This window comes from Melanerpes formicivorus, unplaced genomic scaffold, assembly GCF_026170545.1.
Source record: "Melanerpes formicivorus ecotype bairdi unplaced genomic scaffold, bMelFor1.0.p_v2 SCAF_6, whole genome shotgun sequence".
In the NCBI taxonomy this organism is placed as follows: Eukaryota; Metazoa; Chordata; class Aves; order Piciformes; family Picidae; genus Melanerpes; species Melanerpes formicivorus.
This window is the reverse complement of record NW_027142358.1, coordinates 21,861,625-21,885,501: the sequence shown is the minus strand read 5'-3', so window position 1 is coordinate 21,885,501 and position 23,877 is coordinate 21,861,625. Positions and strand designations below refer to the sequence as shown.

General features: G+C 40.2%; 1 protein-coding gene across 8 annotated transcripts in view; it reads left to right on the top strand.

Annotated features, from left to right (window-relative positions):
- The first annotated feature begins 8,894 nt into the window (after nucleotides 1–8,894).
- CCSER2 (coiled-coil serine rich protein 2) overlaps nucleotides 8,895–23,877 on the top strand; it is a 64,047-nt gene continuing 49,064 nt past the window's right edge. For 2 of the 8 annotated variants that reach the window (XM_068140044.1, XM_068140043.1), the window contains exons 1-4: nucleotides 8,895–9,018; nucleotides 9,835–10,013; nucleotides 19,979–21,452; nucleotides 22,270–22,472. In XM_068140044.1, coding sequence (XP_067996145.1) covers nucleotides 20,018–21,452; nucleotides 22,270–22,472 — 1,638 coding nt within the window. In that variant the 5' untranslated portion in view covers nucleotides 8,895–9,018; nucleotides 9,835–10,013; nucleotides 19,979–20,017. Of the gene's footprint in view, nucleotides 9,019–9,834; nucleotides 10,014–14,325; nucleotides 14,384–19,978; nucleotides 21,453–22,269; nucleotides 22,473–23,877 lie in introns of all 8 variants that reach the window. The other 6 variants (XM_068140040.1, XM_068140045.1, XM_068140046.1 and 3 more) reach the window with 6 other exon arrangements.

The window sequence follows — 23,877 nt, the reverse complement described above, 5'->3', positions numbered from 1 at the left end:
ACTCAAACCATCCTCCACTGAATTATTAATTGTGGAAAGAGTTGGAAAGATCCATCGAAAAATCCATAGGCTGATTTTCTTACAAATTAACTTTGATTGTTAGAGTTGATGTTTGCCATCAGCTGTGGAGCCTGTTAGCAATCTTCACAGAGTCACAGGATCGGGGAATAGTAGGGGTTGGAAGGAACCTCCAAAAAATCATTGAATCCATCCCCCTCTGCTAGGTAGAGCAAGACTACCCAGTGCAGGTCACACAGGAATGCATCCAGGTGGGTTTTGAATGTCTCCAGAGAAAGAGACTCCACAACCTCTCTAGGCAGCCTGTGTCAGTGCTCTGTCATCCTCACAGTGAAAAAGTTTTTTCTTATGTTCATGTGGAACCTTCTATGCTCCAGCTTGCACCCATTGCCCCTTGTCCTATCACTGGACATCACTGAGAAGAGCCTGGCTCCATCCTCCTGACACTCGCCCTTCACATCTTTATAAACATGAATGAGGTCACCTCTCAATCTCCTCTCCTCCAAACTAAAGAGACCCAGCTACCTCTGCCTTCCCTCATAAGGGACATGTCCCTTCAGCATGTGTGTGGCTCTGTGCTGGACTGTCTCAAGCAGTTCTTTGAACTCAAAACTGAGGGGCCCAGAACTGGACACAATATTCCAGATGTGGCCTCACTAAGGCAGAGTAGAGGGGGAGGAGAACTACACTGCTTCTAATCCACCCCAGAATGCAGGATGCCCTTGTCTTAGCATCAGGAATTGAAAGCAACATGAAAGGAGTGTAAAGGGGCTTCCATTACCAGGAGAAAGTGCAGGCCTTTCACTTGTCTCTTCAATATCTCATGAGATTTAATCTTCTCTTACTAAGAAGGCTGTCTTCTGATTTAAAAAACCTTTTGCTGTCTTATTTAGTATTTTTCTGTTTCCATTTCTAATCTCTTATTCTACTGTTTTGTTAACATCTATGGAGCACTCTAGGTCATCTGCATGTAGATAAATAATACTGAATATGTTTATCTGCAGCTCCTTCAATGCTTTCCATAAGCAAAAGACTTCATAGAGTCATAGAACGGCTTAGGCTGGAAGGGACCTTAGAGATATCTACTCCAACCTTCCTGCCATGGGCAGGGCTGTCTTTCAACTAGACTCGCTGAGGGGCCCCATTCAGCCCGACCTTGAACACGCTCAGGAAGGAGGCATCCACAACCTTCCTGAGCAACCTACTCCAGAGTCTTACCAGGAGACTCACTTCCAGGATAGTGTTCCAGTGTCCTCACTCTCAGGACACTGAGGCTATAAAGGAAGCACAATTCCAGGGAAAACTAGGGTTCATTTCTCTTGGCTAGAGTCTGTGGTACATCAGCATACTGATCCATCAGCATCACATACTACTGTTTTCTTACTACTGAAATACATCACTTGAAATGCACACTACTACACTACCTCTGCCAGGATGATTGGTAGTTATTTATTTAGGTGACTATACCTGTAAGAAATTTGGTCCTGAAGAAAATCCTCACAAAACCTTTTTCCTCACCTACTTTGTCACATGTGAAGTATTTTGGAATCAATAAGAGAATTTTAATTTTTGGATGCTCAAATTAATAAGGGTTGTCATTTTTGAAGCCTTTCACAGGACTAATAAGGTATCTCTTTGATAATGCAAATGCCTTCAAACCCCTTTTCCTAGTTGATACTGCAATGTGTCTTGTGCTAATTATGATTAGAAATTCTGACTGCAAAATGAGAACTTTTTTCACTGAAGTGTTTTCTGATTCACACAAAGAAAATTATATTCCATGCAAAAATGTGTAACACTGTATGTTGCACAGCAACAGAGTCTGGAGTCTTAGGAGGAATTAAATACTATAAACATACAACAGTGCATGCCACTGCAAGAACTGGAAAAGCCATAGCATTACCATTCTCACTTTAGTAAATGAATTACTGAGAACATTCCCCTTTCACTGAGATCCTCCTTCATCCAGCAGCTGTCATTATATTACTGACTGAATTCTCTAAAGTATTTGTCCTCATTTTTTCTTGCAATGTAGAGTGGTATTGCAGAGTATTGTACTATTGTTGTAAAAAGAGTGCAATAGATTAGAAAAATGTAGTATAAAAAAACCCTCAGCAGACATCAAAAAATGTTTGTAATCAAATACACGATTTACAATTACGTTAAAGGATGGCAGAAAGACAATCCCTTACACACCTTCCAGTGAATTCTTTCTAGGTTTATCATTTTCCAAGCACTTATCTAGTAATATTTTATGTCCATCTTTGCAATTTGAAGATCTGCATTTCAACTACATACTCAGTAAAGACAGACCCTTCAGCTTGTGTTGTCCTCTTTTTCTGCACCTCTGAGACTCTCTGAATCTGTTTTTAACCTTTAACATTTGAGTAAATATCTAGAATTATTTCTTCATTTACTCACAGTTATTACTGTTAAAAATTCTCAGAATATTGGATTTTATGTTGTTTCCCTACACCAGTTTGGTATGGGATATAGCTTTGTACAGGGTATTGCATGGTTCACACTAAACATGCTGATGTGACAGTGAATAATGAATTCCAGATTTGTCTCTGTCTCTAGTTTGTCAGCTTGATCCTGGCATTTCCTGTACCTCAGTCTATTTAAAATTGATTAGAAGTAGCCATAACTCTATCAAAAACATATTCTGAGGATACATCCATGTTTGCAGAACAGCAGGAGTTCTTTGATTTCACAGGATCTACAGTACAAAATATTTTTTGTAGCTATCTGTGGCAATGCCAGTGACGAGCAGTGTGAGCAATGTAGCAGTGCAGGCCTAGAGCCTGACATGGTGGTAGGCCATGCTCAGCATAAGTGCAGAGCCAGCTAGCAGTGCACCAAAACAGTGCTGTGCCTGCAGCATGTAACTAAAACAGGGTGCTGGTAGCTATAAACATAGAAAGTTATCTTGGGACAACAGGACATGCACCTGCATCAACAAACCTCGCATGTCTTTAGTAGTTGGACCGATAATCTATAATAGTGTGATGCATGGTCACTCATAGGGAACCAATGAAGCCATGCCAACAAGGCACTCCAAGTTTATATAAGTTGCAGAAGTTCCCTTGCTATGCACTTCTGCCTTTCCTTTCCCTTCTTCTTCTATGCTTTACTTTACTGTGCTATACTCACACCATAGGCCTGCACCATAGGAACAATAAAGGAACAATACTCGATCATATTGGGTCAGCTGTATTGACTCCAATCTCCATTGTCTATAGCTATCTTTATACTCAGACTCAAAGAGCAGAAATTTTATTAACTTAAAATTTTGTGTGTAATTTTTTGTCTGTAAGAACTACCCATTTCACAATGTAGAATGAAGACATATTTTTAGCCATTAAAATGCCAGTCATGCTATTTAGAGTTTGTCCTTGAGCGTTGTGAAAACCATCTAAAGCATACCCAATATTATTTATTGCATGCATTTCTAAAATAGTTCTGTCTCCTCCAGACTTGCTGCTACCTACATTTAGTAACTCAGAGAAAAACTCCTTCAACATCTTCTGGTTTAAAAGTACAGCAGAAACTTGCTGGTGTCAGTGTTTCAGGAAACTTGACAAAATCTCTTGGGATAATGTCTTCAGAAGTCTATGAATCAGGGGCAGGAGCCGGATTGTAAGAAAAACATTTTCTATTTTGTCTTGTCTTTTCTATTTTGTAATTTGTCTGGAAAGCAAGTATTTAACACCCATTGCAATGGAACTATCTCTGACTTGGAAAACAATTTGCAGAAGGATTCAGTTTTAAGGAAGGACCTTGGAGACAGACCGAGCTTATCTACCATTTGTGCTGAGATGGATAAAGGAGCCCACCTGGAGGAGCAAGCACTAGTGACCTGTAGAAATTCTACCTCAAACAGCTTCGGGTCACTATTTAGGAACTGCCTAATTAGCAACTTACATTTTCTGAATGATTCCTAATGCTTAGGGCAACTATGTTTATGTATATATATGTATAAAACTACATGTGTAAAATATATATATATAAAATTAAAAAACGTTCTTAAAAGTCTATTATGTAAAAGAATATAAAGAACCATTTCAGAGCCAGCAGTACTTAAGTGGCAAGAGTTTGATTCTGAATGAATGTTGGGGTTCTGGTTTGGTTTGGTTTTGATGTTAAGAGTCTTTAGGTAGTCATATCAACATTGTATGGTTTGCTTCTTGAACTTTTTTTTTTTTTCTTAATGGGAGGAACAAACATACAGTCTGTAAATTTACCCTTCGGATTGAAATTTTAAGAATAAACTTTTCTGCCATGTTGTCCTGATTCAGAAAAGCATCTCAGCAGAAACTTAAAATCTGTTTCCTGATAGGCAGTGGTACATTGAGGAGAGAGACTTGGGGGTGCTGGTGGACAAAAAGCTCAACATGAGCTCTCAATGTGCACTTGCAGCCCGCAAAGCCAATCAGATCCTGGGCTGCATCAGGAGAAGTGTGGCTAGCAGGTCGAGGGAGGTGATCCTCCCCCTCTACTCAGCCCTGGTGAGACCCCACCTGGAGTACTGCATCCAGTTCTGGAGCCCCTATTACAAGAGGGATGTGGAGGTGCTGGAACATGTCCAGAGAAGGGCCACAAGGATGATCAGAGGGCTGGAGCACCTCTCCTATGAGGGCAGACTGAAGGAGTTGGGGCTGTTCAGTCTGCAGAAGAGAAGGCTCCGAGGTGACCTAATTGTGGCCTTCCAGTATGTGAAGGGGGCCTACAGGAAGGCTGGGAAAGGACCTCAGGTAGTGATAGGACTAGGGGGAATGGAATGAAGCTAGAGGTGGGGAGATTCAGGCTAGATGTGAGGAGGAGGTTCTTCACCATGAGAGTGGTGAGACCCTGGAATGGGTTGTCCAGGGAGGTGGTCGAGGCCCTGTCCCTGGGGGTGTTTAAGAGCAGGCTGGATGAAGCTCTGGGCAGCCTGATCTAGTGTAGGGTGTCCCTGCCCATGGCAGGGGGGTTGGAACTAGATGATCCTTGTGGTCCTTTCCAACCCTGAATGAAACTATGAAACTATGAAACCCTAGAAATAATAACTAGAGCTAATACAAAAAGAGGGAGAGAGTAAGTATGAAAGAAGAATATCCTTATAAAACATTTCCCAGATGATTTTTGCAAGCACCTGTAATTTTGAGCATACAGTATTGCTGTCCTTGATGTTCCTGTGGAACTCTAACACATTCAGTTAATTACTGATTGGTCACATACATAACTTTAGCTATGGAGATCTCCATTTTCAGTGCACGTTACTGCCACCAGCACAAGACGAAAAGCCATTCCATCTTTTAATCTGTGTCTTTGAGTTTTTTGTTTTTCATCACCATTTAATACTGAAAATGTAATTTAATCACTGAAAAATGGATGTTCAGCTTTCATTTTCTATGTTTTGATACTTTCATGTGTTCAGATAAGAAAGATTAGGGTCAAATATATATGTGGAATAAAACTAATTTTAAAGTGCTGAACTGTATTTTGAAAGTCCTGGATTTTCAGCTTTCATTTTCTATCTTCTGATGTGTTCATGTGTTCAGATAAGAAAGATTAAGGTCAAATATGTATGTGGAATAAAACTATTTTTGATGTCTTGAACTGTATTTTGAATCTGCTGTTTACTACTGGAGTGGTCTGATTATATTTTTCTTTAAGTGTCTAAGTTAATTGAAATTAATAATTTGAATTAAAAAAAAAAAAAAAGAATGACAAATGGTATTCATGGAAGCAGTATCACTTTAATTCCTTCTTGCAGTCTGCTTCAGCTATGAATCAAGACTCACAAAATATAAAAATCCTCTTAAAAGGATCCTCTCCGAGATAAATAAAAATGAGTTTCGTCCAAGCAAGTGAGAAGTATCCCCTATGCCAGCTTCTGATAAGCTGGAATCCTCCATAAACGAACTGCTCAGCCAAGGACTGTCCTGTGGTGCACAGCCAGCAGGGATAACCTGAATGGGCCGAGAGGTGAACCAAGCTCAGGCAAGAGTCTGAGTTGTTCTTTCTCCTCTCCTGGAAAATTTGTAGCTTTACCATTTCAGGTTGCTGTGGCCAAAGTCTCTGTGAATTATGGCTACAGTGCAGGATCTCTGTTGCCTATCTACACTACTAAGAGGATAATTAAATTGATCACAGGACACATTAATCATTAAGGCCTTTTTATTTTATAAATGAGCATCTTATTCAAGATGTTCAGTTCCTATGTACTTCTTCACATAATTCCCTAGATAGTGGGAATTTTCCTTGAGAAAGGAAAAGGCAGATGATATCTAAGGTCCCCTCCAACCTAAGCCATTTTATGATTCTAATGCAGGGGATGGGAAATACCAAGTTCAGATTTTGTACAAGGGGTGAAACTCTGTTACATGGACAAATTTGAACAATCCTTCTTTCATTTTCCATTAGAGGTAGGGAAACACACTCCCAGTTTGCAGAAAATATTTGTGTGAATATCACTATCTGCTCATCTAGTTCTTACACTTTTCTCTAGGTGTGTCTGTTTCCAGGAGGCAGCACACTGCCAGGTCAAGAGTGAAGTGGATAAAACAAGCTTTTAGTCCATCTCCTAGCATAATGTAATGTCCATTTAAATCAATTTAGTGTAAAACAAATGGAATGTCAAGTCTTCAAGCTGATGAAATATCAAGTACTAAACTGATAAAAAAGATACTACCTTTGATCACAGCAGATCTCAGCCTGTAGTCAATCAGTAGGATTAAGACAATCTTTTGAGTGAAGTAGCCAGAAGCTGGAGTTGTGTGTGTAATACTTCCCTTCTTTGATATTATTTATCATAAACTACAAATTCTGCTTAAAGACTGGATCTTAATCTGGAGGTGATTATTAAGCATTATAGAAATCTGTTAAATGTTTAAATGGGTAGTGGGGGTCTCAAGTCTGTTCTAAAATACAAGTTGTTTTCTTCTTTTTACAGATGTGTTACAGTTGTGTTTCATGATCATTTTCAGATAACAAAAGTATCAGCTGCCTATACTACCACTTCCAGGTGAGAACACACAGCTTATGCACCTCTTTTGTGCTGGTTACAAGTGTTCCCAGTCCTCTGATCTAGCTGAAAAGTATGATGACAGGGAAAGATTTGTTCCTTGATCTCATTCACTCTGCATCTGCTTACCTGCCTAAGAGATACATCATGGAAGCGCCACAATTGCTTGTGGGGTAAGGTACTGTGGTTGATGAAATACATGCCGGTGCCTGCAAAAAAGCAGTGAAAAATTTAAGACTCTCCCAGTGAGTCTATGATATAATTTATTTCAATTTTGGGACGGAAATGGAGAAGAAAGTTGGAGGAAATTTCAGTGGGAACACTGAAGCTGTTCTGGTGAGCAAAGTAGAAAAAAATCAAATCTTTGCTAATGCAGTTGATGTTGACATTAATGCTCAAAGCTGAGAATGCCCAAAAGGATGATTGTGTGGTTAAAGTGATGATGCCTGACTCAGGAAATCTGAGATCATTTCCTGGCTTTGCTATATCTCCAGCTTTGTGCAAGAGTTTTAATCTCTTTGCTTGCCTTCCCCCCCTCCCTGTATCACAGGGGAGTAATTATGCTCCAGTTTGTACTAAGAATAAACACATTAATGTGGCTGGTACACTTAAGTTCAGGCAAAATACTGTACAGAAGCTTCAGTACTTCCTTATTTTTTAAAAAAGTTCTTTCTGGGGCAGATGCACCAGAGTCTTCATGCCCTGCATCTAGGAAGGTGAGGAAACACTTGCAGCATATCAGCTGCTATCTCTAAGCAGTTCTGATACCCTGGCAGCATGGCCAACTTCTAGTCAACAAGCTGTGGTAAATGATGCTTATCAATTACAGGGTGGTGGGGGTTTCTTATGCATGAACACTGCTTGAAGCTACTGCATGGCATTCTTCCTCTGGGAGACCTGGTGAAGCAGGCAGGTAAAAATGGAAAATATTGGCAGGCAAAACTTTTAGAGAAACGAAACCTTGAGAATCTGAAGAAAGAGATGCTGAAATACTAACACAACACTGATGGTTCCAAACCACAGGAGACACAGAAACACAAGCCCCAAACAAGCATGCAGGAAGCCAAATAAAGCAGTGAGGTATAATACTGAGTCTGTGGAATGATCTTGAACCATCTCACCTAACCACAGCCAAACAACTTTGCACAGGTCTTTGCACAGGTTTTTGACATTCTGTCAGCACCTTCTGATCCCTGGCTGGGGCAGAAAATTTGAGGGAATTACACTTGCAAGTCCTTCCACGAGCATCAGAATGGAGAAAGCCTGGTCTGGTGTGCATCTGCATCTCAGTGTTGACTGCAATAGCCCTTCCAGGCTTTTCATGTAGCTGGGACATTCACAAGGCTTCTCTTCCCTGTGAGGACTGTCAAGTCCCAGAGTCGGGACACTCGCAGGCCTACTTCTATTGCACTTCTAACTGAATTTCTGATTCGCTTAATGGCCTCGCTAACTGTTCGGACTGATGCATTCAGCGGACCTGCAGTCCTCACGCCCTGGCGAGCGCGGCGTGACGCCATGCCATAAAAGCCTTGCAGCAATGACGGTCCGGGTGAGGCTCCACGCCGTTAGCACACCCCGGCACCGGCCTGTGCCTTGTCCCGAGCGAGGCGCGGCACCGCTGAGGCGGGTCTGCGCCGCGGCTGAGAGGGCCGCCAGCGGCGCCGTCGCGCCTCGCGCCTCCCCCCGCCGCGGCGCGAGCACGGCCGTTCACAGCAGAGCGCTCTCGCGCGTCGCCTAAGCGGTGGCACAGGCCGGGCCGCAGCGCATCGGCTAGGCGCGCTGACGTCAGGGTGAGGCGAGGGGCACGCAGCGGCGTGGGCAGGCGACCGGCGCCCTGCCTGGGGCATGCGCGCCGGAGCTGCGCGCGCCTGCTCTCGCTTCCCTCCCACCTCGGGCCGGGCGGGGCGGGGCAGCCGGTCGGTACCTGAGGGCGCAGAGCGCCGCGGCCCTGCCCGAGGAGGACACAGCGCCGGCCTACGCTCGACCCGGCGGTGAGTGCGGCGGCCGCAGAGGCAGGCTGCGCCGTTATCTCTTCGCTCTCCCCCTTTTCTTTCATGCTGCGATGCACCGCTGAGGATTTCCTTGGCGGCGGCGAAAGGGGAGCGGCCGTTGCACCTTTGCTTCTGCCGTCCTCTCTCCAGACCTTGGTTCGCCGGCTTGGGCCAGGGATGCGGAGGCATCACGGGCTACCCAGGCCGCGGGAGGCTGGCGGTCGGCGGCGGAGGGCCGGGCGGGTGGGGCAGTCTCCTGCGTGTCCCTGCCGGGCGCAGTCTTCACCTTTGGGGCGGCCTGAATGTCAGCTGCGGCTCCCGCAGTGCTGTTGGCTGCGGGCCGTGCTACAGGTGTGGCCTCCCCGGCTGCCAGGGCGCTTGAGCGGGGCCAGCTTGGCTGGCGGTTTCCTCGGCTTGCGCTCGCCTTAGTCAGCTGCGTTGCGCCCAGAGGTTAAAGGCAGTCTAGCGCGGCAGGCCTGTAGCGGTGTGCCGCCGCCGGTTCCTGCTTTGAAGTCGGTTTTGCGTCTTTTAATTCTCTATTTCTTGAAACGTACCTGCAGGTGTATTAAGAAATAGCAGCTGGTCACAAAGAGCTCTTGGTTGCCCCAAAAAGGGGAAGAAGCAGAAGTACCCACTATGTGGATGTTCAGAGATTGCAGTTAAAAAAACGCAAAGAAATGAAAACCCAAATCATAAATAGTGGAATATCTGTTTCAGGTGTGATCTGGTCAGTTTTGCTTGTAACAACAAGGGAATGCTATGTGCGTTATCATAATTTCTCCTTAATGAAACTAAGACTGTGCTTTCATCATCCAGACCCTGCTGTTAACGTCTCGTTCTGTCAAATGTACTTTGGCACACAATGAAACGTAGGCAACCTCAGCCTTAGAGTTGGAGGAAGTCAAGCCGTTTATCTTCAGTTAAAGAAAGCAAAACTGAATGGGAACTTTATGCTGTAGGAGAGCATTAGTGTCCAGGCCAGTCAACAAATTAAGGTAAGGATTGTAGATCTGGTGCTCCATCTGGTTTGTTGTATAGTGTTTACCACTCTATGACGAATTGGTTCAAATTGTAGGCTTCATGCTTTGTATTCGTAGCAGATTTGTTCCTGGTGTTTTGTGGCCTTTGAGTTTTGATTTAATGCAGAACAGGTTTAGGTTGTGGGTTGTTTTTGTTGTTGTTGTTTTTGTTTTGTTTTTTGTTTTTTAAATATTATTATTACAAAGGTATTAAAAGCAAAACTAAGGTGGATTTAAGGTCTTGTTACATTCTTATAACTGAGAGCCACTTGATCTGTTCTCTGAAATTAAAAAGAAATCTCTTTTTTGGAGTAGTCAAAAATATGAAACTCTTGATTGTGCTAATGTGAGGCAATAGACATTTAAGTGTTTTGGTGATACTGAATGGAATTTGGCAGATATTTTTTCATTTATATAATGAACATATAACTCTAAATTCTGTGGGCCCATGTTAGATTTGATGCCTTCAAGCTCAGGAGGTGAATGCCTGCCAAATGGAACATTAGTAATAGCTAGCTACCTAGATGTCAACCAAGGAGCTACATGAATATGCAACTTGTAGTAGAGAAAATGTTTATAAAGTCAAAATTTAATGTTTACTCTCAATTAGTATTTTTCATTATGGGAATCTCAATGTTTAGACTCCCAAAAACTGCTGGCTGTTGTCATATAGCTGTAAAGCTATTTAAACAGGAGAAATGTTTCAGGTTTAGAAAGTTTCTATAGTTAATGTTTTTAACCACTGCAGCACCTTGTATTTTTGAACTGAAGTAATGATCTATATGAATATAGGAAAAAAAATAATTGAATAGTAGTTATGTTCACATAATGTTCTCATTTAATGTATTGTTACACTAATGAGTAATCCTGTTTAATGGAACTGTTCATGTTAAAACTTGCTTGGAGTAAAACCTATTACTTTTGGAACTTGTCATCATTTAAGAGGGATTGGTTATTTGGAATAAATCAGTTACAAAGAAGTGTTTGCACTAGCTCTTTAGGTAAAAAGCCATCAGTCTTCAGATTAACATTGCTTGCCTAAAATTATTAGGAAGTGTGTATCTGAAAAATGGAAGAGAGGTGAAGGAATAAAAAGTAGCCAGTTGCAGCAGTGTTGTGATTTTCTCTTTTAGCCATTATTTGGAAGTGTAAACAGCGGCACCATCTTCTTAGAAGCTTTCAGGCAGGTTTAAATTCTCTGATGAGAGGGATAGTGAGATGAAGAAAATACTAATGGTGCTTTTGATAATTAGGTTTAAAATTCTTTAGTGTGTTTCAATTGGAGCAATTAAAAAGAAAAAAGCTTATGTAAATCTCTGGATATCTGAACACTTTTAGGTTACAATAAAATCCCAACAGCACTGAAATAATTATACAACATTGAAGTTTAGCTAATCAGTGAGGGTCTTTGCTTTTCTTCCTACCTCTGGGACACATACTGCGGCTTGCTCTTAAACGTCTATCAAATAGGTGAATTTTGGAAGACATTCTGAGAATATTGATTCCTTCTCAATCAAAAGTAGCTTGATTTACAGAGATGTAAATGCTGCTTACTGGCTATTCTCTGTTCTAAAGGAAGGATTCAGCTGCCACAGTTCTGCTGATAATGTCCTATAGTAAGTGGAGCAAGAAAGTCTTTTCAGACTGGGTGATGCTTATCCCTGGTCATGTAGTGAACTGGAGCCACAAGTTCAGTCAAGTCCCTTTTTCGTTACAGATTGCTAGGATTATCATGAGCGCTTAGTTTGAGATGAGTTGAGGTAGTCCTCTGAAGAATGCATTTTAATGGCTTTGATTGAAGTATGGTTCATGTTGGCAAAGTTCCTGCCACAAGGAGGCTTGTCTTCTTAGCCAGAGGAAAATAGCTGATACGGTTTTACTTTTATGTGGTCGTTGAACAAGTTATAGGTCTGGAATAACCCTGGAATTGCAAACCGTTCCTGAATCTATTCCCTGAAGCAAAAGAACTTCTGTGCTTTTAGTCTAAATAGTCCAGGTAGCTTTTGAAACACCAAACACATGTAAAGCACTAGAAGAACTGAATATCTTGGGTTCACTTGGCTCATGTACTTTGAGCTGGAGATTCAAGTGTCTCTTCACGCAGATGTGTTGATCAATATTTCTGATGACTTAGGGAAAGCACTGACTTCAACCTTCATCTCAGTAAGGCAAACTTGCAGAGGTAGAAATATGGCAAGGCCAAAGCTACAGCTGTTAGTACTGGAAGATTTGAGGAAAGGAGCAGAGTCTTTTATCCTGCATAGCCTTGTCCATCAGTAAACAGAGTTTTAAAATAAATCCTAATCCCTCTCTGTGTAAATCTTTGTCAGCATAGCTCTCTGAAATGGTACTTTATGAAAATAACACTTTGCCATGACCGAGTGTGAGATCTTGAATAAAGAAAATAAATTGTGTATCAGCTTCCTTTAAATTCAAGTAAAATATGAACATAGATGACTGTGTAACTAATTTGGGAGAAAATGATCGAGTTCAAACTGTCACTAGTAACTTAATTACTCATGTCAGTTTTCTTTCTTTTATTCTCTCCCCTCCTCCTGCCCCAGTTTCAAGTGTATGAAGCACTAACAAGTATCTGTCTTCTACATTGTATAAAACTGACCTTGGAAGGTCAGCTGTAACTTGGTGTTCACATATCAGAAAATCAGTAACAAAATATAAAGCACACTACAAAATAACTGTTATGCTGTGGCAAAGTTGTTTGATATTGAAATGTTTGTAACAGAGTTTGGTTTTGAGATTGGAACCTGATTGTAGCAATCAAATTGTAGGCAGAAGCTGTGGGTGTCCGGCACTAATGAAATCAAATTCAGTAGCAAGGCAGTGATACTTTGAAGACATGGATCAAAAAAAAGCAAGTTTCTACTGAAGTTATAATGTGCTAGTACATGGCTGCAGTATTTTTGGTTAGGAGGGGATGCTGAAGAGAAGTCAAACTTGAGAGAATACAAGTAAACGCATGTCTTCTTGAATGCACCTAGATGTGAAACAAATGGATTGGTATAACGGTATATTTGGTAGCAAGGAGAGCAGAAACCAGTGACTAGTTCTTGCAATGTAGGAAGTTTACAAGTAGTTTCCCTGAAGAATTGGAGCAATGTAATGAAATAACATGGCGGGGGGGGGGGAAATGTTGGTAGGGCTTTAAAACTCCTTGCTTAAGCAGTCATGGATAAAAAAAGTTGAAGGGCTTGAGACAGATTGGACAAGGTAGCGAAGGAGTGAGCTGTAGAGGGTTTCTGAACAAACTGTCAAATTTAAGAAATCCTATGAATTGAAAATAATTGAAGGTTGAGGAGCTCACTTTTTCTGCTTGCCCTGTTCATCCTCAGAGAGAATGTGGCTTTTTATTCATCACATTTAAAATAACATTGACTGTTGGAGCTGTGTGGCTGAGCTGGAGAATTGAATCTGGACATTTGTGGTGGGTTGAGAGAAGGCCTAGCTCTCCTTCCCCCATGAAAGAAAGAAACCACAGCTAGCCCAGTCGGAGAAGCAAAGGGTATGCTATGTTGACAAGCAATGTGGAATGCAGGTTGTATATACACAATATATGCAGTATTTACAATATATATACAGAAATATACAGCAAAGAAAGACACAGGAACAAAACTCCCTCCTCCGGACAGAGGAGGGCTTGCCCCAGTACCCCCCTCTCTCCCCCTACCTCCTTTTTTTCCCAAAAAGGGTTAGAGAGAGAAAAGGCAGTTATTAAGGAAGAAAATTCTTATTAGGCCTCCAAGCGCATGCAGGATTATTGCTTATCTGTTACTCAAGGTCATTCTGGCTAGTCGCTCAGAAGCAGACAGGCTGGAAAGGGAGAACAGAGAGGAACTGAGGAAAATTCCAACTGAACGAAAACTTAGTTGCATTCTACCAATGAAATTCGTTTAGAATATCATGTTTTCATTTTGATACCAAAACATTCAGCCAGAGTGTTCCAGCACTGTCCCTTTTCTTAAAGGCACAGCCTAAAATGGTCACAACATTGAATTGCCATAATCCAAACCCAGAGAAATAATACGATTTATATGATATTTCAAGTTTCTCCAGGGCTCCTTTGGTCTCTTTCATATGAGAAGTAAAGACTGAACAATATGGTTTGGGTTTGTTTTTTTTTTTTAATGAAATAAAAGATCTCTAGCAGTGGCTTGACATGTTTTTGTATTGAAGTCATGATCTTGTGAAAAAAACTTGAAACAGCTTTGTCAATATGTAGAAAAGAGATTCCCACAACTGTTTTCTTCTCTTTTCCTTTTGCTTTGTCTAGTCTTGCTCAATTATCACCTGTGAACCTCTTCAGGCGTACTGAAGATATCTCAGAACCAGTGAGTCTATGAATTACATGCAGTCTCCTTCAATTATCTCTGCTTGTCATTCAGTCTAACCTATAACTAGAATTCTTACTCAGGCAGCAGTGGAAAGAACAAGCATGCTTGGCTGGAGGGAGAGAAGCCTTATTGCAGGCTTAAACTAATGGGAATTCTTACTCTTAAGATACCTATGCATATAAATCCTTCAGCAGTGGTTCAGACATGGTATTGTTTCTGTCTTTAGATAATCAATGCAAAAATGTATTGAACAATATCCATTTGTAATGCCATAAATGGCTTTTAGCTTGTCATTCTTATATGGAGAAGATGCATCAGTGAGTGAATAAGCAGACTAGAGAAGTTGGATGGATGAGATGGCAATCTGAAAAGGGATACTTCCATTTCTAATCAGTTGCATCAAATGTTTCGCTTGACTTTCAGTCTGCTTATTCTTATCAGCAAGATGTTTCTGCTCCTGTTTGCATGACTGAAGTAGCAAAAAGTGGTAACTGGAAGCTGATTCTTTATTTTATTGCTGAATAATGGTGAAGTATGTCTTTCTGAGTAGAGTTAGAGACATTAGAGATTTGTTTGAATTGTTTGGTAACAGTGCACAGTTGTGAAGGAAAAGGGAGGCTCTTTTATTTTTAAGTGAAATATTTGTCAGAGAAAACCAGACAATTCCTACTTGTTTGCCAAGTGCCATATCTTTCATGTCAGAGCTCAGAGACAGATCAATCTCTCTTGTAAGAATAAATTCATAAAGACTGAATATACCTGCATGAAATACTGCTGCTGGAGTAATAGTACTATCAGCAAAAGCACTGACCTGGTTTTGCTATCAGTTGCCTTGATGCTGACATAATCACAAAATTTTTGAAAGGAGATCTGCCTTTTCACCTTGAGAAAGCTTGGATTCAAGACTGCAATTTACCTTTGGAATTATTCAGTCAATCTTAACTACACCATAAAATTTAATTTCACTTTGATATAAACAGTGATTACAGTTTTAAACTTTTCAGAAAGGTAACCCTCTACATCAAATGGGAAAGATCAGTGTTCCAAATACATATGTACACACATGTACATAGGTACGCTTATCTTCCAGGAAAGAAATCTGAAATATAAGCAAGCTCTAACACAGCAGAGAGGGTACCCTAGATACAGGTTTGCTTTGCAGTCACAGAACGTTGGGGGTAGAGGGAGAATAATGCTTGAGTAACACAATAGGTTTTTTTCTTCTCTGCATCTGTATGACTGTCTTTAGGTTGCAGAGCATTAGATCTGTAAGGCAGACAAAGTGTATGTCTCTCCGTAGTTTGGTTTTGTCCTTTCTGGTTGTTATCCATGAAGATTGATAACAGATTAAACTGAGTAATGTCATCAAAGAATTGAAGCAAATAAAGGCTTATTGTATCTCTTCAGCAAAGATTCTGAGAACAATACATCTCTTGCAGTTTAAGTGCTGTTAAGCTACCCTGATGAAGCAGCTTGGTCTACAGGAGTTGCTTGACAAGGTTCAGTCTGTTGAATTGTTTCTGTTCACAGAAGGCTGTTCTTTGTGTAATGCAACAAATGAAGTAATCCACATCATTTAATTCCTTCTAGCAGAAGTGTTTCTACATTTGGGCTAGGTATATCAGTCATAATTGCTTCAATGTTTCTGCCTCTGATGTATCAAAGTCTAGCCCATCCTCTTACAATGCTTTAAAAGACATTCTTTGGGTTAGTACACTTAATGTAGTGTTTTTGTCAGCTGTGCAATGTGTTCTCTGGATTTCAAGTGAAAACCTTACTGGACTCTGCATCTTGTGTTTTAAGGAGTTGGTTGTGCAGAAAGTGTGTGGTGCTTTTATCTGCAGATACAGAGCTGACATCACTAGTTCAGATTTAAAAAGGTATGGGACCGCTACACTTGGAAGAGCGATTGGAAAAGTATGCAACAGCAAACTTAAGGAAAATCCAATGTCCACCAGCATCTAAATCAACTCTAGCTCTTACTGAAGGCATTTTCCAGAATTCAGACAGTCAGAACAGACCTAGGTTTTATCTCTCCTTTTGTCTGGCCTTTGAAGAAGGGAATTGATGACTTCCTTTAAGGGATGCATGAGATGATTAGCAGCTTTGGAGAGGAGTAGTGCCTCTACAATGCTTTATTCTAATTGTTAGATGACCTCTGTCTTTGACAACAGTTAGGCTGTCAGCCCTAATGCAGTGTCACTGCACTTCACATGTCATTTATGAATTAATTATGATAACCTGTATTAACATTTAAGAAGAACATGAAAGTGCACTGTTTCAAGTCTGTTTCTTCCTTTTGTTTCCTGGCAGTTCTCATGTATTTGGAGTAATAAGCCCAATACCCAAGTATCTTTTCCCATCTTCCTTTCTTTGTCCTGCAGCTGCTTTCTTGCTACAGCTGGCTAATGATCTGCACGTTGACTGCTGTTATGCCTTAAGTCCTGTCAAAACACTAAAAATCAGGGGTAATTTACTTATTTGAGAAACTTCAGCAGGGGTCTTATTTGTAGTTAAACTTTGCATGACGTCTTCAATAAAATCTTAAGGTTTTATGATAAATCCTGGTGTATGGGGGTTTTGGTTTTGTTTCTCCCTCTTTTTTTTTTTTTTTTTAAATATTTGATGTATGAATTCAAGATTTAAAACATATAGTCTCTATTTTACTAATAGGCAAAACACAAGTGGGTAAATCATTACAAAGCATACAATTCTGCACAGACAGGAACTTAGCTGCTTCCCCCCTCACTTCCTTGAGCTACCTGATACTCAATGTAAAATAACATTAATGGCTGAGTGAATTGAGAATGTGGCCTTAAGGGATGAGTGGAGTTTTTGATTCTGGAAGTGCTCCAACAGCTTTCCTCTACATTTCCCTGTTTCTTTTTCTCTAGTAAGTGTTTGTGTCCTCTAGCCTTAGAAAGTATTAAGAATACATGTGCTGATGAATAACAGCAATGCTTTTAAAGATTGCAAGGAATGCTACATCTTTTTTGCTGTATTGACTAAAGATGCTGTTCAGTGTTAAAAATGCAGAAAACCTAATCACTTCATGATGTCTTTCTTATTTTGTCCCTTTATCTATATGTATTATCATGCTCTTCCTGTCTTCCTTGACCTAATGCATTCTGAATAATAGTAAATGAAACTCAGCTCAGCAGCAGTATGGATAACTGGTTTGCTTGGTGCTTGATATGTTGATGCTTTCTACCTACTATAGTTTGACCTAACTGAATGTGAAGGTAGAATAAGCTCTCTGAGATCTGGGAACAGAATCTTACAACTCTGAACATTGAACAAAATCATTTCAGAGAAAAAGAACAATAATTGTTTTGGAATTTCTTACCAAATTTTGAGTATGGTACCTTCAAAAGGCACACTGTTGCAGTTGCTAGTATTAATCACTATGCGGGAAAAGGAGTGACACTAAAATTTTTGGATGCCCTCATAAAGCATTGGGAATTGATGTTGCCTCACACTGTAATCATTCCATGATATTTTGAAGCAGAACCTCACATGTGAAACTGAACTTTGTTGAGAAGCTCATATACAGGAAGCAGCCTTCCTGGTGCTGTTAAAGCAGACTGAATAAAGTAAAAATGAGTGTTGTGTTTGCTAGTTGAAACTAACATTGGAGGATCTTGTCAAGGTGTAAATAATTCTGTGAGAATGAATTATCACCAGGGTCTTGAATATCCGTGAATATAAGGATGTAGCAGCTTTCCAGTTAATCCAGATTCTACTTCAGAGAGGATCTGTAAGTTCTAATTCTCCCTGGATCATTATGTAAGTTTAGGATCTTTGTAATTGGCTTAATTCCTGATGAGGCTTATGTGCACTCGATAATGTGTTTCTCAAGGCAAAGACGTGTTTGCCCAAAAAATTACTTTGAATGTCTTTATGATACATAAGAATATCACTCAAATTGCATTGAGCCTGAGTTTTGTGGGATGCAGAAATCACACTGCAACTTGCAGGTACCGTCCTTCTTGAGAAGGGAATTCAATTGTAATTTGCAGTGGTAAACATATGTCAAGGTTGAGAATGTTTAATGTAACTGAAGAAAATTTTCCATTTTCTGGGAAAATGGAAATCCTGCTGGACAGGGTACTGTTAAGTTTGGACTGGGTTGTTTGTGTGTGGGGTTTATGTATGTTTGTTTGTTTTTGTTTTCATGGCATTGTATTTCACCAAAATAAATGCAACCTAGAACTAAGAAGGTGAAATGGTAATTTCACTTACATAGCTAATAAAACACAGACAAGTATTTGTCTTTTAATTATCTGATGTGTTTTAAGCAATCAATACAATATTCTTCAAGATCATGTTTTGTCTTCCCTCCCCTAATTAAGGATAAATGAGCAAGCACCCTTTGTGGAGAACTGAGAGGTGGTCTTTTCAAGTTTAATTTGCACCACTTGGTGGAGGATTCCAGTAATCTAATTAAATGACCTCATTTAAATTTTGTGGTCACCTAAGAGACATGTGGAAAGGGAATTCATAGAGCATGAATGTTAACTTAGCAGCTTTTTCATGTGACTTTTTTGAGACTTGAACTTTTTTGTTAGTTGGTATATTTTTTTTCTATATCTGCAGTATGATGCTTTTTCTGAATTCATCATGATGTTAGAGTCCATTTTTATGCATGGAGTTATTTTTAAGTGTACTTTATTACCTTTATATATTTGACTATGACCGTTTGAGGTTGTGTCTTTAAGAAAAGTAAACATCTTTGGTGGTTTTTTTTTTTTTTGCAAGCTGCACAGGTACAGTGTAGACAAGTTTCTTTGTGAGCAAGATGCTGTGAATGCTTCTTTAGTAGATGATGTTGATAGAGCTTTTTGAGATAAGCCCAACACTAGAGATCTAAGTCTACATACAGATACCTACTGTACAAAATGCATTAAAAGTTTTGCTGCTGCCGGGGGAGGCTTCTGTGTGCTGCTTTGTACACCTAGTTTAAGGCTATGTCTCTGGTCTGTAAGAATTCACTTAGTTTTTGGAAACTCTGCATTTGTGTGTTTCTACCAGTTGGTAGGACATGGACTCTGAATGTGTTTCTCAATCTTTTTAATGTAGGTCTTCCAGAAGTACAGCTCTGGGGCATCCTATTAATTTACAAAATCCTAAGGGTACTTCAGTTTGCATGAATTTATTGCCACTTTGATTTTTATCTTAAGTGTTTCTTAGTGAGCTCTTGCAGCTTAGGGAGTGAGTCACTTTAAGGTAATGCTTGCTGTGGTAACACAAGGTATCTTCTGTACCCTAAATAAGCATGTTGTTAATTGTTATGTATTGAGTCTCATGATTGCTGTGGTTTCAATTTTTTCTTTTTTCAATCTTGCCAGTTGTATGTGTGTCTCCCTAAAGACAAACATGGGTAAGGGTTTCAGGGAATAATGTATGAGTGACAGAAATTGTGTGTCTCTACATCATTATAAAACCAGGGGTCGGAACTGACAAAACGGTAAAATCCAGGCTGGCAAAAGCAAGATAACCATTTTACAACTGTCTTTAAAAAAAAAAAAGAAACCTGATCTTGTTTAATGTGTGGCTATTTCAGGTCTATTTTTTTTTTTTCCTTTTCTTTAGATTCAAGCAACATTTAAGGACCAATGTACCCAATAGCTCATGGAAGAAAAAAATCAAATCAGGACATCCTTGGTTTCCAGGCTACCGAAATATGGAACGAAAACTTTAGGAGGTGTTTTGCAACCAATGCCAAATGGGACTGCTGTTAGTTTAGCAGGCAACAATGGTGGCAAAAATTTTGGCAAGCACAATGGCACTGTTCATATGTCTTCCTTTTCTCTCAACTGGAAAAAATCAAATAAATATCAACTTCATGATCAAAACAGGAGAGAGGCCAACTCTAAACATAACTATAATGAAAAATTAACTGATTCAGAAAAGTGTTCTCAATCTCAAGGAGCATTGGGTAATGATGTACTCAGGGTGGGTTTGAACAGTACTGCTTCAGTTGCATCAAAAGCAGCAAAGCAAACCAATATGTTTGTATCTTCTACTGAGGAATTAAACCCAAAGTCTTTGCCTGGGCTCTCTAGTTCAGCAAAATTCACCAAAGGTACCCTGTCAGGAAGGACCTCATATTCTGGACTCAGTGCTCCAAAATCACACTTAAATGGGTTCTATGGAAATAGGCCAGTGGTAGGCTTGCAGAGACCTAGAGCAAATTCCGCCACCACGAGGACAAGTTCAGGAGAAAGCCTTGCACAATCTACAGACAATAGCAAGGCTTTTTCCTGTGAAAAGATGGTAAGATCGCAGAGTTTTTCACATTCCATTCAGAATTCTTTCCTTCCCACTGCATCTTTAACCAGGTCGCATTCCTTTAATAAAGCTGTGGATCTTACAAGGCCTTATCATAGTCAAAATATAGCTGCCAGGACATCTCAGAGGTCAAGTTTGTTATCAAGAAATGCACGTCAGTTGGATGTACCCAATGGAAATGAATCTATGAAGTATGGATTTACCAGGCCGTACTCTGGTGTGTCAGGTCCTTGTTCAAAGATGCCCCCAGTGTCAAATGGGTCTGGGTCAGCGCCTTCTTTTGGATACAGATTAAGTCGACCTTCTCTGCTGAAGCCTACTAGGCAGCGATTTGTGGGAAATATGGTGGATGGCCGCAAAAATGCAACTCCTGATATGTACATCGTGGAGAACTCTGAAATTTCGACAAATCTTAATACAGCAATTGAGAAAAACAGTATTATAGAGAGCAATGCACAAAGAACAGAATCTGATGAGGGCTTGCATGAAAGTATAGGAAAGCAGGGCTCAAAAGTCATGTGTATGAGCGACGATGGAGATGAAATATCTATATCTTCTTTGTCATCCTCTGAAAAAAATGACTTGAGTGAGGACTTCAGTGATGATTTCATAGATATAGAAGACCCAAACAGAACTGTGCAAATACATCAAAAGGAGAGCCGCCTTCAGGAATTGGAGCATGAAAGTATAACCTCAATTGAGCCATTCACTTCTCTCAAGAAAAGTGGAGGATCTTGCTGTAATGCTGATGACTGGCTTGATATAAACGTGTCTGGTAAATACTTTATGTTCTGCTTGAAATTTTAGGTACTAAAAGTTATTGCCCATTGCTTTTGAATCATGTCAGAATGGAACTTGGCTCTGTGCTGCTTGGTTTGTTTGTTACAGCGCTTATTCTTGATAGTTCTCTTCCCCCAAAGATCACTTGGAAGAGCTCTTTTTGGATAAAACTTAATGATACTTCATTTACTCATTCTTGCAGTAGGGCTGTCAGATTCCTTGTATCCTGCTTTGCCATGCATTTCTATGGACTATTGATCTTAAGAAAATTATTCCTCCTCCCCTGCCCCCTCTGTAGGGAAAGAACCACATCAGAATAGCATGAATGAGTGTAGGATGTCTAACTAAATCAGTTAAATTATAACTACAGATGTTAGTGTTGTTTTTCCTGACATGTGCTATATTATTCCTCAATTAGTGGAAAAGGCAATGTTTTAAGAGCCACATTTTCAATGGACCCCTCATAGTGCACCTTTCTCTTGAGAAAAGGTGCAGCTGGAAGATGGGATGCAAAGCATGTACTTTTGGACCCATCTTCTAATATATTAAAAAGATACAGAATTTTAGAAAGTAGTTTATATGGTGGGTGAAAGAGTAGCAAAGGTGTATGTTGAAAGGATACTTACTTGTAGCTACCAAACCAGATTGAAGTTTTTTGCCTGCTAGGATGAGTGAACAATACTGTAGAATTCTTTCAGGTATTTCAGCTGCAGTACAGTTTCAGAACAGTTAATGCACCAATAGTACACACATTGTTACTTTTGAAATAGCCGAGTGATTTTGGAATCCTAACTGTTCTTGTTTCCTTTAAGCAGTTGATGATAACAGTGAAAGCACAAAGGATACTACTGAGAATGTGATTTCTCCAGAGATGAATTATAGAGCTGGGTCCTCTTTTGAGCTTTCTCCATCTGACAGCTCTGATGGCACCTATATGTGGGATGAAGAAGGATTGGAGCCTATTGGAAGTGTCCATCCATGTGGAAGCTATGAATCTTCAGAAATGAACAGCATAGTATGTATTTATTTTTATAACTTGCATGATATCACTGCTTGGAGATTACTGTTCATTAAGTATATTTTTAAAAGCAGAATCAATGTATTTGTTTACTTTATATTTTTTTTCCTGTAGTTTATAGCTTTGAGAAAAATCTTCTTTAGAATGTTTCTGTGTAGGTGACCTTGATTAAACCTTTTTATTTTTGCCTTATTCTCAAGTTGGGACTGAACAGATCAGTATTCAGTATCACTAAGGTTGGAAGAGACCTCAAAGATCATCGAGTCCAACCTGTCACCACAGACCTCAGGACTAGAGTAGGGAGGACACTACTGCCCACTGCAGGCTTGTGATAAGGTTCACAAAGAATAAATGAATAAAGGAATTAATTTCTGCAAATGATAGGCTTAATATCTCCTACCAATCTCTAAATCCAGGAGTGAAAGGCAAGAAAATAACTATCATCTATTTGATTCCTCACAGATCCTCTGGTTTCTCTACTGTGTATGCATAGATACCATTTAGAGGGGAAATTTATTTGCATTTCTCAATTGTATAAGCATAAAATCTTTAACTGAGATACCTGACTGTAGCTCACCATAGCAGGACTCTTCATAGGTCTGAAATGTGATACACAAAATTCATAACCTTTTTCTAATTGCTAAATTATCATAGGATCATGTAAAGGCTTAAGTTGTAAGGGACCTTTGAGATCATCTATTCCAACCTCCCCCCCATGGGCAGGGATGCTTCACATCTAGACTTAGCTGCTCAATGCCTCATCCAACCTGGCCTTGAAATACCTCCAGGGAGGAGGCATCCACAACCTCCCTAGGCATCTTCTTCCAGAGTCCCACCACGTTTGTCCTGAAGAACTTCTTCCGAAGATCCAGTGTAAACCTACTTTCCCTCAGCTTCAAACCATTCCCCTTGTCCTGTGCTAGACAACCTTATGAAAAGTCCTTCTGCAGCCTTCCGGTACAATCCCATCAAATATTATAAGGCAGCTCTAAAGTCCTCCCAGAGTCTTTCTTTCTCTAGGTTGGACAACTGTAGCTTCCTCTTTCTGTCCTCATAGCAGAGGTGTTCCAGTCTTTGCAGCCGTCCTCTGGACTTACTCCGATGACTTGAGTGACAGCACACTCCTGTCTCGTGTTGAGCTTCTCATCTATCAATACCTCCAAGTCTCTTTAGGGCTACTCTCAACCCAGTCTCTACTGAGCATGATCTACAAGATCAGTCTGAAGCATGAATGTAGCCTTTGCAGTGCTTTGACTTGCCAGCTGAGGTCAGAGAGCCACCTCTTAGGTTTTGGTAGACATGAGGAGACCACTGTCTGTCCTTTTTCATTGTTCATATTTTTTATCTGAACTTGTGTTAAGCACTTCAGATTTTATTAACAAGATATTAAGGAAGAGGACTT